Source organism: Festucalex cinctus, chromosome 13, assembly GCF_051991245.1.
Source record: "Festucalex cinctus isolate MCC-2025b chromosome 13, RoL_Fcin_1.0, whole genome shotgun sequence".
In the NCBI taxonomy this organism is placed as follows: Eukaryota; Metazoa; Chordata; class Actinopteri; order Syngnathiformes; family Syngnathidae; genus Festucalex; species Festucalex cinctus.
Window position 1 is genome coordinate 14,801,002 of NC_135423.1, and position 13,715 is coordinate 14,814,716.

Here is a 13,715-nt window from a genome sequence, read left to right on the forward strand (position 1 = left end):
TGGTCATGTTTTCAATTCAAGATGGATTATTTCTAACTCTTTGGAGATCCATCATTTATCTTTAAAGCCACCGGCAGTGAAGACACTAAGAAATTGATAAGCAGTATCACTAAATGAATGCCTTATCTTCTGTCAGATATTCACTGGAGGCAGCAGAGACTCACTGATAAATGGAATCTGTCTGGGAATGTCACCTCCAGCTGTTGTTGCTCAGCCAACCACCTAACACAGATAGCGTATGGTAGCGTTGACGGTTGTGTGACGTTCTCGTTTTAACTCATTCACTGCCTTTGACAAGTATACTTGTCAATTGTATTTTTTAGAGCGGTGCTAAATGGGGGCGAATCTGAGCATGCTCCACTGTAAATATCAAACTTGGAAACAACTTTACTGATGCCCAACCACCGGTAGATGACATCATTGCCCCATTTTATAGGAAATAAACACAGTTTCAGAGTCCATGGGAGAAATGGCTGTATTTTGGCAAACCTACATTTTTCTACTGTCAATTATAAAAGAACGGGACGGGGCAAAAAGTAGGGTGTCTATTCTGTTATTAGGTAGATTCGGTTTATATATAATTATTGAATGGAATATCACGTGAGTATTGGAAATGTAAACATTTTCTATAATGACTGGCAGTGAATTTTTTATGTTTTTTCTGTGATGGCTTTTCCCCCCCCTGTTTATTTTTATGTGATTATTTTTGAACCGATATATTTATATTGGCTTATTACATAAATACGTATATGTTTATATTAAATGCCTTTGGCGAGACCGCTAGTACGACGTCTAATCCAGTGTCCTGGCTGGTCCGCTGATATGTGGGTGGCAGGGAGTTGCCAGAGCAACAATGAAAATACTTCTTTCTTTTTTTTCCTTTTTTTTTTCCCCAAATGTCAATGTAGAATCATGTTTATTTTTAAGGTCCAACAATTATTGCTTTAAAGAGCACCACTAACATTACCAATTAAAACTTTAATAGCACCAATTTTGATGGCATTTTCTGTATTTAATCTTGAACAGAATGATTATAAAGCAGTAGCCTACTCCAATTTTATAGAAGTTACAATAAGGCGAGTCCACCATGATTCTTTTGACTGGCACAAGACAAACGTTTGCTACAATCTATCGTAGCCAAGAACAACCTGACTATTAACTAGCCCTAACCCTTTAGGGATTATTAGCAGCCATGTAACCCATTAAGTTGTTGCCCTACCACTTTTCAAAGTACTATGTGAAGACATCAATCGTAACGATTTCAGATAAAAGAACAGATGCTTTATTCCAATAAACATCTGCAAATGTTTATATTTTCAATTAACTACAGCGTTCTTAGGAAATCACAATATCCCTTCATTGGTGAGTTATTAGGGCAGACCCACATCCTTGGGGTCACCGACCCCAGTAGTAGCATGTTGGTGACCCCAGCTTCAGACGCTACAAGATGGCGGCAAAGCACTATTTTTCTATTAGACAGTGCTAAGGCCTGTCTAAATGAGCGTATTTAGAGCATTTTGATTCCTTTTTTTCGTTTGTTTTTTTTGTTTAAGGAACAACGTTGAAATAATGTGTTAAGAAGCCATGCTCCCTCCCTTCCTTCTTCCCTCCCTCTCTCGCTCTCTCCTATATTCGGGTGCGTATGAAAGTGAGAGGCAGAGTAGGTCCGCCGGGCAGCGGGAGCGCCGTCTGGTGTCAGGCGCGGCGCGTCAGTGGATTTATGGGCCGCAGCTGTTGAGCGGCTGTCAGACGTGTGCGAGGAGCTCCGCCGCTGCTCGTCCAGTTCCTCTTAACCAGAAAAGAAGACGAGCGAGCGAGCCAGCCTCGCCACGACCGCGGTGAGTACTCTTCTTCTTTTCCCTTTGCAAACTCGCGTGTGTCACTTTGTCTCGTGTGACATTTGACCTCTTTTTGACGCCTCACGGTGAGCTCTGATGGCACACGAGTTAACAGTGTGACCATACAAGGGCAGCAATACTAAAATAACTTGACGAAACACAGTGTCAGTGCGAGTTATAGTTTGAGTTGATTATTTCATGTAACCATGAGGTAAACAACTCGAGTGTGTATGAATGTGTGTGTCTGTGTCCTGTGGTGCCTTTTCAAAAATGTACATACAATACAGCACAGTCCTCTATTTATAGAAGGTAAGCCAACACAGACTGACAGACGGGAAGTCCACTTCTTGGGGGGAGTTTTGACCAAGATTTAGGTAATAGAAGACCTACATTATCTTCATTCAGGCTGGGTCCAATTTTTGCTGTTTTTCAGAGGTCAGACTAAAAAACATGAAGGAGAATGGAAATATAAGGACAAAGTTATCAAGCTACAAGAAGAAAGTCCTAACCTTATGTGGCATTATAATATTATGAGGACAATGTCATAATATGAGCAGTTGTAATGTCGCAAGAATAAGGATGTAACATCACTTAAATAAAGTTGTAATATTATGAGGAAAAAAAATGATAGATGCAAGAATGAAGAATGTGTTTGGAGGAACAAGTTGTGTGCAATATTACACATTATGCTGTAAAGTTACAATTACAACGTTGCAATTTTACAAAAGTTAAGTCACACTATTTAAAGAAAAATCTTTCGTTGTTACACGAATAAAATCAGACTTGTGTGGGAAAAGTTGTTACATTAGCCTGAGAATGTCATGTTCCATGTTATCTTCGGTTACATCAAGTTAGGAAAATTAAGTTGTTACTCGAAGGTGTGAAGTTACACAGGAAAAGTCGTGTAAAAAAAGTCATCAAGTTACGTGAATAAAATTTGTTATGGTAAAAAAAAAAAAAGTTATGTAATGAAAGTAAAGTCACAAAAATACCCCACTAGCCCACCCATTTTCTTAATCGCCTTTCCTCACAAGGGTCGCGGGGGAGCTGGAGCCTATCCCAGTCAGCTTTGGGCAGTAGGCGGGGTACACCCCAAACTGGTTGCCAGCCAATCGCATAAGTTACAAAAATATTTTCAAGAAAAAGCAAGATGATGATGAGAATAAAGTTGGAATGTTACCAAAAGTCCCAATAGTGGTACATTGATATCATAATGTTACAAGTTTAATTATAGTCACATAAAGTTACTTGGTTGTGATATTTATGTAATAACATTATGTAGAGAAACTTGAAACGTTGCACAAGAAAAAGTTGCCATGTTATATATAGAAATTCATATTGTTACGCAGGAAAAAGTCAGAAAGTTCGGCGAATAAAGTTGACATTTTACATGAAGAAAATCATTTTAAAAAGTTGGTAAGAAATGTGACAATGTAACAAGAATGAAGTTGTGAGAATGAAATTCTAAATTTTAAAGTTGTGACTGAAGACAAAAACGAGATGACTTGACTTGACTTGACTTTCTGTCACCAAATTGTCACTTTGCCAGGCGCATCTCCAAGACACTCCTTCTGTTGTTTAGTGAAGACTGGTCCTCCAAATTGCCAAACTCATGCAAGTGAAATACTGACACCAGAAAAAAAGGGAAAAAAATCAATTTTCACCAGCATTTGCGCCGCAGCACAGATGCATTTTCTACCAAAGTAGAGCCCATAACTTTGAGAAATTAATTTCCCTTTCATCCTTTCCTTGTGTTTCTATTGACCACGTGGCTCTCAATACTACCTCCAAAAAAATCATGAAAATACAGTTGGTCCGTGTGTTCATCAAAAAAGTACGCGGTTTTATTCTTAAAAAAAATAAAAATAATAATAATAAAATAAAAAGCCTGTGAAAGATTACGCACAGTTTGAACATCAACTCTCTGCTTAAATAGAGAAAAACAAAAAACTGTTCTTAAGTAATGATTCCATTTAAAACACTATAAGATAAAATACAATAGTGACCTTTAAACAACTGAAGTATACTTAAAAATGTACTGTAATATCAATTCAGTGATTGTTTTGCATATTGATAACAGGATCCTATTTTGACAATTCCTGCCAACGACTCCCAATCCGACTCCTCTAAATAAAAAGAGTAAAAAGTTTTTCCTTGAAAACGTCAGCTCGTGTGTCTCAAACTGATCATTCTTGGCAGCCCAGGCAGCTCAGAGAGTGTTTTTGTTTGGTTGTTAGGGAGAAGTTGCGAACGCGTGTGTGGAAGGAACTGGGTGAGTGCTTGAAACGTGTTCATCGGGTGGCCTTCATTAAGATCATAATGAACGACTCCATTAGGACTGATCAACACGTTTACGTGGACCCGAAAGCTGTAAGCTGCGTCATTAACTTGGAACACAATTATGTGTCTACTTTGTTTTCCACTTTGGATCGACTAATGAAGAAGAAGCACTCAACACGCAACACAAGATTGGACGAAACGTTCGGTACTGACGATCGGGCTTTTCCCAACAATGAGATGACGATCCAAAGACGTGATCTTGAATTCTTTGTCAATTGTCAAACAGAAGACAAGCTCATCAAACTGTTCCTGCATGGTGCTATTCCTTCTTTATGAGTTCATTCTCGCAATGGCTTGATTAAACAAATAATTGTCCTCTTAATGTAACAACTTGTTTTTCACATATTGTGCTCCCAAAATTGGACTGTACCTTTAATCTCATCTATTTACATTACAAATAGGTTTAATTTTTCTAATGTGAGATTTATTGTCTTCATTTGATCAGAATCAGATTTATTGGCATTATATGGAAAAACGCACAATGATAATACAATAACAACCTGTCAAAGAAACATGAAAAATGACCAACAGAGGGAGACACATCGGGAAGCCTGGCGGTTCTCTACTTAGCGCCCTGACTTTCTCAGATAAAAAAAAAAAAGGAAAATCAAAAGGAAAAACAGGAAGGGGGTGGGGGGGATATCACAACTTTCTTTTTCGCTCAGAAAAAAGATGCCTTTATAACAGTTTTTTTTTTTTTTCCCATGACTTCATTCTTGAAAACTTTTTCATGGAATTAGGACTTTTTGTTAGTAATTAGTAATCTATTATTTATTTTGCTTATAATTTGATAACAATTATTTCGTTACCTATTTTGGGCAATTAATTCTTCCAGTAAATCACAACTTTATTATGTTATTGTTACAAATTTTCCCAATAAACTGTAAGTGCATTATTGTAATTCTCTCGTTTCAACCTCTTTTTTTTTTTTTTTTTAATCAACCCTTCAATAATCCAGTAGTTGAGATATTTTTCTCATAATATTCTGATTTGTTTTGTTTCTAAAGATATAATAATAAAGCTTCGGTCGTTTTTGCTTTATTGTGATTGTAATATTACCTTTTCTTCAATAATTTCTCAATAACTATTTTATTTCAGTTTTCTCCCCCCTTAAAATATAATATTTTTTCTTCTTGTTATTGTTATTCTCGTAACAGTTCTTTTTGCATGGCTAATTATGGCTTCTTGTTATTTTTTTGGTTGTACAGTTATCGTATCCGCATACATTTGTGCATAGAGCCTTCTTGTGCTTCCTAATGTAGATAAATTGTTAAAAAAAAATGACATATTTGGTTTGGTGCAGTCCTTGGCTCCAATAGGTTTGAGTCGGAGGTAAATGTGTCCCCGAGGCCGCTTGTTGTTGTCACAGCGTGCGATGCTGACAGTGTGCTGACTGGAGGCCAGGCTGCGTTGATGCATCTGGACCTCCATCTGCCTTCGCATCAGCTTGTTGTGTGCACTTTGCTTTATACGGCGCTCAGGAGCCCGCCTCTGCTCTCTAATAAAGCCCATTTTACTTTCCATTTTCGTGTGAACCTGCTGGAAAAGCTGTCAAGCTTTCCATTGGCACAATGAGTCAGATATGCGCTGGGTGTGTCTCAGTCTCAGCACACTCATGCAATTCAGAAGGCTCAAAAGCTTCTTTCACTTCCTTTTCCTGCCAAAAGAAATTACATGTTTACTGATGCCCATTTGGATTTACCACATTCAATTTAATATGCAGAACCAGCTAATACACAAGCCTGTTTTATGAACAATTGAATGAAATCCACTACATTTCTTATACTTTCCTTTTTACTATTAAAAAAATGTGCATTTATTGTCATTTAGCAATTTAGACTTCATTCTTGCAGTATTTTAAGATTGTTGTTGTTGTTTTTTTTAAATCATAAACGTATATTTATCTGAATCTGAATCAGATTTATTGGCTAAGTATGTAAGAATGCACAAGGAATTCATCTTTGCAGTCTGAGAAACACGGAAAATAACAATGACCAACAGAGGGCAACAGAATGTGAAGCCTGGAGGTTTGCTAGTTAGCGCCCACAGTTTCTTAGACGGAAAAAGGAAACATAAGGATGGAGGGAGTGGAAAAAACAAACGGTCCAATCTGTGCTCTTTAGAAGGGGAGCACAAGGATATACCTGGGGGGGAAATTATTTTATGGTTACATTAGAGACGGGTTACTTAAATGCTGAAGTGGACAACAATTTGCTGTAGCTATTTAAATATGAACAAAATGCATACATACAAGCAAAATACATGGTTTTAATATATTTCATTTTGATAAATACATTTTTCACAGCACGTATAAAAGATCCACTAATGTAACCCAACAACAAGCAAACAACAATATCACCACATACTGTATTTTTTTCCCCTCAAAATTACCACTCAAGGATAGTGCAAAACTGCTGAACAAGAAACCGTCATTCAAGAACTCATGTTGTATATTATTCAATCAACTCGTTCAAAATTTTAATTTCATTTATTGAGCTACTATGTTTGCCTGCATATCATTCCAAATCTGCAAAAAAAAAAAAAATTATTAGGCCTACTCACAACTAAAATATGTCTGCCATTTCTTGATGAATGGTGATATTACAACCTAAAATATAGTTGAATCCTGCATATTCACAGTTTGCCATCTTTGGATTTGCATAATCACTTTTTTTTTTTTAAGTGTATGTAATTTTTTTTTTTCTTCACAGTTTGAATTTTCACAAATTTTTCCAGGATACATTTTCCCTGTTTTTTGCACAGAAAATATTATAGGTTAATCAGCGCTTTTTTCTTTTTCTTTCTTTCTTTCTTTCTTTCTTTCTTTCTTTCTTTCTTTCTTTTTTTTTTTAAATAATTTTTGGAGTTTGATTAAAAAAAAAAAAAAAGAACATGTTCGCGGGCCTGCCATGGGCTACTTGACACAGAAAGACTTTAGTAATTTAATTTTTTCCATCCATCCATCCATTTTCTTGACCGCTTATTCCTCACAAGGGTCGCGGGGGCTGCTGGCGCCTATCTCAGCTGGCTCTGGGCATTAGGCAGGGGACACCCTGGACTGGTTGCCAACCAATCGCAGGGCACACAGAGACGAACAACCATCCACACTCACAAGCACACCTATGGACAATCTGGAGCGACCAATCAACCTGCCATGCATGTCTTTGGAATGTGGGAGGAGACCGGAGTACCCGGAGAAGACCCACGCGGGCACGGGGAGAACATGCAAACTCCACCCAGGAAGGTCCGAGCCTGGACTCGAACCGGAGACCTCAGAACTGGGAAGCGGACGTGCTAACCACTCGACTACCGTGCCGCCCTTAGTATTTTTTCTTTCGCAAAAATTCAGTTTACTCTCATGGTAAAACTTTTTACATTGCAGAATTGTGCAGCACGATGTTTCACCCTTTCGCTTCATAGCACTCAGGTTTGGGGTTCGAAACCAGGCTCGGGCTTGTTTTGACATTTATTCTTATGTCATTTTCTCAAGGCACTATGGCTTCCTCCTACACTCCAGAAAGATGATTGTTAACAGTTAACACTCATTTATATTTACGTTGTTCAAGAGGTATTAATGCAACAAAATGTTTATTAATGTGCTTGTAATTGGATCCCAATTTATTCTGGTACATGACCACAGTAGTACAGTGTTCCTCTCGTGCCGTGATCTTGTTTCAAGCGAGCATGCTGATGATGTCGTTGTGGTGATCAGATAGCAGATGGTGGGCGAGCAGTACGAGAGCAGCGCAGACGGCAGCAGCGTGCCCAGGCCCGTGCCCGAGCACGTCTACAAGGTCGGCATCTATGGCTGGCGGAAGCGATGCCTCTACCTGTTTGTCCTGCTGCTCATCATCATCCTGGTGGTCAACCTGGCCCTCACCATTTGGATCTTCAGGGTCATGTGGTTCAACTCGGTACGAGATCAACGTACGTAGATTAACGTCTGTGTGTGCGTGAGTTGACTCGGTGTCATGTGTGAACCTCAGGAAGGAATGGGCCTCCTGCAAGTCCACTCGGATGGCGTGAAGTTGGACCAGGGCGAATCCGAGTTCCTGTTGCCCCTCTACGCCGAAGAGATCCACTCCAGAGAAGTATGTGAACTTTCTCTGCTCTCTTTTCCCTCCCTGCTAATTAAGCCGTCCAGCAGAGTTGTCATTATTCCGTCTGTGGAATGTGTGCGTCCCGGCGTTCTGGAAAACTGTCTTTTCCGTTCATGTGCTCCGAGGCAGTTTGGATGGTGACCAAGATCGCGAAGTCTCCCGCCGCGCTCGTGCTCCTGCAGAGAGCTCCCGATGAACCTTAAGGATGTTTGCGGCGCAAACGTGGTTCACGGCCCGCCTGCGAGCAGCACATGGCAATACTTTGCTGCAGTTGTTTACATGTTGTGGCTTTTCTTGCTCATGCCAGCATTTTTCTAATATTATAGACTTCATTAGCAACACTTGACGATTTGGATTCAGTGAGTTCTTTTTACTTTCAGTTTTATTTGCTTGACACTTTTGGAAAAAATGTAAAGTTGATTTGTGTTGCAGATTACCAAAATATCTATTTCTCTGTTATAGTTAGGATGCAAACTTCTTTTCATTCCAGGATTCTCCACTACTTGTACACTCAGACACGGAAAAAGTTTACCTCAATGCCCGCGATGGAAATGGCGACGTCAGAGGAAGGATGTCTGTGGGTAAGAAGTTAGAAGAGAGAGAGAGAGAGAGAGAGAGAGAGAGCGCACACCCATAATAAAGTCAACTCAACTTTATTTAATATCCTCCTGACTACCAGGAAAAAAAATATTGTCCAATCATGTTTATTTTGATATTCCCCAATCTTTGTGAAGTAACTGGACTCCTGCAAAAGAAATTTTTGGAAAAAAAACGTTTTTATTCTTAACATTCACTGCCTTTGACAAGTATACTTGTCAATTGTATTTTTTAGAGCGGTGCTAAATGGGGGCGAATCTGAGCATGCTCCCATGTAAATATCAAACTTGGAAACAACTTTACTGATGCCCAACCACCGGTAGATGACATCATTGCCCCATTTTATAGGAAATAAACACAGTTTCAGAGTCCATGGGAGAAATGGCTGTATTTTGGCAAACCTACATTTTTCTGCTGTCAATTATAAAAGAACGGGACGGGACAAAAAGTAGGGAGTCTATTCTGTTATTTGGTAGATTCGGTTTATATATAATTATTGAATGTAATATCACGTGAGTATTGGAAATGTAAAAAATTTCTATAATGACTGGCAGTGAATGAGTTAAGCTATGATGTGTCCACTACAGAGGACATTTTTTAAAACTTAAATGCTAGGCGCAAATACAGTTAAAATAATTCAAACAATACTTTAATGTGTTCTCAAGAGTCTTGTAGAAAGCATGCTAACAACATTTAAAGCCTAAATTTGTTCAATAAAAAGTGTTGTACACTTACTTTTCCTCTTCCCTAAAAAGTGCTTGCACTGAGGGAAGCCATTTTCTTTTATGATGCAAACAAAGGTAGCAAAGCCCCACCCCTACACATTTGGTATCATTGGAAAGCTCTGAAGGTCCTCTATAGAGCAGAAAATGTATTGGGAGATATTCAGGTTTAAAAAGGTCCACTACAGAGGACAAATTTGAATTGCTGGTAGTCAGGAGGATAAAGCTGCACAGTACATTTTTTAAGAGTACATTTGACTCGAAAATGGTTCCACTAAACAGACACTTGGAAGAGTAAATTATTCAGTGTAAATTTTACTCAAAGTATTTTTAGTGTGTATGAGAGAATTTGCTTATCCTATGAGGAGATTTTTGCCCAAGTTTTACTACTTTATTGACATCTTCAGGTTGGGAGACAATCTACTCTCTGAGCCATGCAGCTCCTACTGTGTGTTAGTTTATCATTCGTGTCAGCTGGAATCTTCGTACCAAAAAAAAATGTTTTTGTTCTTCCTTTAGGATATTGGCAAACAGTAGGAGTGGCATAGCTCAGGTGGTAGTGTGGCAGTCTCCCAAGCGGAAGTTTGTAAGTTTATTCCTCAACCCTTTTGTAACTTTCTTTAAAAAAAATAAAATAAACTAGTAAAATGTAAAAAAAAAAAAAAAAAAAAAAAAAAAAAAATCCTTCTAAAATTAAAGTCGAATTTCAGAGTGAAAAAAAAACCTTTACTCATTTTTTTGTCATGTGATAGGCCAATTCTCTCGCACACAGTAAAAGTACTCTTAGTAAAAAAAATACTCTAATATTTATTACTCTATTCCAAGTGTAAATATTACTCTGTTTAGAGTGGGACCAAATGGACTTTTTAGAGTAAAATCTAAGCTACAACATTCATTCATGCGCGAGAGCAATAGCAAAGTCAGTGATTCTTGCTTTGAGCCAGTGATCTATGTTGCCAGTGATCATAACAAATAACAGTCACATTAAAAAGAAGCGCTCATAAGACAATGCACTCTATGTGTGTTTATTTTTCTGACCTGAATACGAAGGACTGGCCTCTCTATAAATGTTGGATTTATATTTAATATTTCAATGTATGGCAAATACCATGCCCCAGCCAATGATCAAGTACTTATTCTTTTATTTTCTGTATATATACAGTACAATAATCCACTGATCTTGAATGGTCACAAATGCCATTGCAGGTCCAAAACAGACTGAAGGACACACTCCAAACATGCTCATCAGCTCCACCAACGACAACATGCTGTTCGCTGCAGATGGCAAACAAGCTGTGATTGGACCAGACAAACTGCGCATTACAGGTAAAAAAAAAAAAAAAAAAAAACATCCAAAAATTAAATTCAAACCTGTGTGTGTATATATCGGCCAAGACACTCCAACTTGTGCACTGCCTGGATTGACCCGAACAAAATAAAGCCTATGATTCAATGCCGCACACATGAGTACTGGAGTACCTGAAACTGTATAACAACAACAGGATCCTAAGAAGCTTCATCAAGAACTCAGTAAGGCTGTGGAGTGCAACTCTGGTGGCCAACTCAAATCCAGTTGCACGGGTGAAGATCAAATGTCTGGAAAAAGGAAGATGAAAAGCTGGAGAAATCCCCAAAACTGAAGGAAGAATGAGAAAAAATGTGTCAATAGTGGTGTCTGTCAGTCAGTAGCAATTAGGACACTAGCTGGGTGGATGCATGTCTCCACTCAGGAGATAGCAGGAACAACAACCGACATCTCCATGCAGAAGTGCGCAATACTGGAAACAGCTAAGATCCTGCGCAGAAGCCTCAAGCTACCAGGCCTGAAAAGGGCAGACAGGTCGACAAATTTGCGTCACTGACCTTACCCACTGTGTTGGCTGATTAATGTTGAGGGGTGTGTCAGCCTCTAGCCGCATTACGCCTGGGGTCACTTTATTGCACACGGCGCAGTTGTCCAAATAAAGCTTGTGCACCCTGAGGAAACACGTTTGGCTCCGCATTGTGATGCTTTCATTGACTCTGCTGTCGCCCTTCATTTGTCTCCTGCTCGCATCTGCTTGTTCGCTTGAGGCAAACTGAGTGGAGGTCATCTCCACTCCTCTTCACGTGGCTGCAGGCCTGACAAGGCAACTCAGGTTGTCCCCCCCCCCAAAAAAAAATAAAAAATAAAAAATAAAAAATAATAATAATTATATATATATATATATATATATATATATATATATATATATATATATATATATATATATATTTACAAAAAAATATTGACTCGGTTTATATACATAGAAGGGCCAAAACATGACTTGCGAAAATTAAAATTGTGCTGCTTTTAATATCGTGACATGATGATGCCTATATATATATATATATATATATATATATATATATATTTATAAGGGGTGTCAGGTGATTAAATTTTTATGATTAATTCCCCCAGTACAGGCTTAGGAGGGACAGTCATTAATCGTGCGTAAAAAAAATGAGTGGCATTAAAGGAACTGCTTTGTATTAAATATCAAATACATAAACAGTATGAAAACGAGCCCCATCTGTGTTGTTTCACTCTCAGGTCCTGAAGGAGCGCTTTTCCAACATTCAGTGGAGGTTCCCCTTCTCAAGTCGGAGCTCTTCAAAGACCTGAGGTGAGCATTCCGTCCACATCGTTGTCATCTTGTCAGTCCGACAGCCAACACCGCCACGATTGATGGACGCTGCTCTTCCAAGATAATGGAATGTTTTGCTTTTCATCCTCAGGTTGGAGTCTCCCACTCGTTCGCTCACTATGGACGCTCCAAAGGGAGTTCATTTAAAAGCCTTGGCTGGAAACATTGAAGCAGCTTCCAACATGGACGTTATCCTGCAGTCCAGCGTGGGATTGGTAAGGACAACACGCTTCAACCGCTAGAATGTCAACACAAAGTGATCGGATTCGTGAATGTTCTTTATGGCTGTCCTCCTCCCTCTTCTGCTGTCCAGTTGGTGCTGGACGCCGAGACCGTGCGTATGGCCAATCTGCCCCAGAGCCAAGGAGGAGTTTCCGGAAATGCCGAGGGTCTCTTTGAGGTGTGCGTGTGTCCCAGTGGAAAACTCTTTCTGTCCAAGGCTGGCGTCACCTCCACTTGCAGTGACAACCAGGAGTGCTAAGACGTGTGTGGTGTGATTTCTTCCTGCAGACTGCAAGCACAAATGTTTGTTTGTTTTTTTGTAAACACTTGTGTGGATCACAGTGCTAAAACCCTCACCAGCAGGGGGAGTTGTGCTTACTGGAAGATGTGCTGTAATCACACATACACATGCTTACACACGTACACACGCACGAGTATCATGGCTGGGCAATGAGGAGCTGCTTTTACAGCTTACATCCTATGCAATATTATCTTGTGGTGCAATACAAATGTGACACATTTAAAGGGCTTGTAGAGTGATGTGAGGAAAAAATGACAGGATATATATCAGATCAGATTAGTTGTGTGATATCTTGGATTTTGATGCTCCAAATTTAGTGTTTTGGTTTGATAATTAGAATGCTAACTTGATTGTGGGAAAAATGAAAGGAAAATCCGAAAATGATGATGTACCAGCTTTATAGCTGTATATATAAGAGCTGTAATAAAAGGTATTCCTTTTAAAATAGTAATGTACACAGATTGATTTGAAATTATTACTATCATTTTCATTTTGGAGCAGTGTAGAACTGATATTTATCTTATTTAGCAATAGGAGATGATTAACATCTTTCTATTGTCACAGTACACCACTGCAAACTAAAACTGTAGTAATGAACTTATTAAATGAATACCTCTCTCACACTGATAATCATAATCTTTGTAAAAACTGAATTTTTGATACAGCATGCATTTTGGATTTGATTAGATATGCAGGTGCACCTACTGTAATATTGCTGTTGGTTTATAAAAATGTCACCGTCTCAAATGCTAGGTAACAAACTTGTTATATTTTAATTTTGGATTTAAGCGTGCACATTTTCATAATATCTGTGCATCTAGATGAAATTGTGTCCTTCTACTGTCAAGAAAAAACAAGTTTATTGTTTTGGATTTAAGTTTGAAAAGTAGACCTCCCCAACCCCAAAAGAAAAAAATGACAAATATACA

The 13,715-nt window shown here is 38.7% G+C and overlaps 1 protein-coding gene across 3 annotated transcripts; it reads left to right on the forward strand.

Annotated features, from left to right (window-relative positions):
• The first annotated feature begins 1,660 nt into the window (after positions 1–1,660).
• sgcg (sarcoglycan, gamma) lies at positions 1,661–13,233 on the forward strand. Of its 3 annotated transcripts, none has more exons than XM_077540611.1 (8): positions 1,661–1,838; positions 7,891–8,092; positions 8,165–8,269; positions 8,769–8,859; positions 10,804–10,923; positions 12,170–12,242; positions 12,355–12,478; positions 12,577–13,233. In XM_077540611.1, exons 2-8 carry the CDS (start codon positions 7,898–7,900, stop codon positions 12,742–12,744), a joined length of 876 nt encoding a protein of 291 aa, XP_077396737.1. In that variant the 5' UTR covers positions 1,661–1,838; positions 7,891–7,897; the 3' UTR covers positions 12,745–13,233. The 3 variants fall into 3 exon arrangements, with proteins under 3 accessions (XP_077396737.1, XP_077396739.1, XP_077396738.1); XM_077540613.1 differs by having other exon boundaries at positions 7,895–8,092; XM_077540612.1 differs by lacking the exon at positions 1,661–1,838 and adding an exon at positions 2,060–2,147.
• The last annotated feature ends 482 nt before the right edge of the window (positions 13,234–13,715 follow it).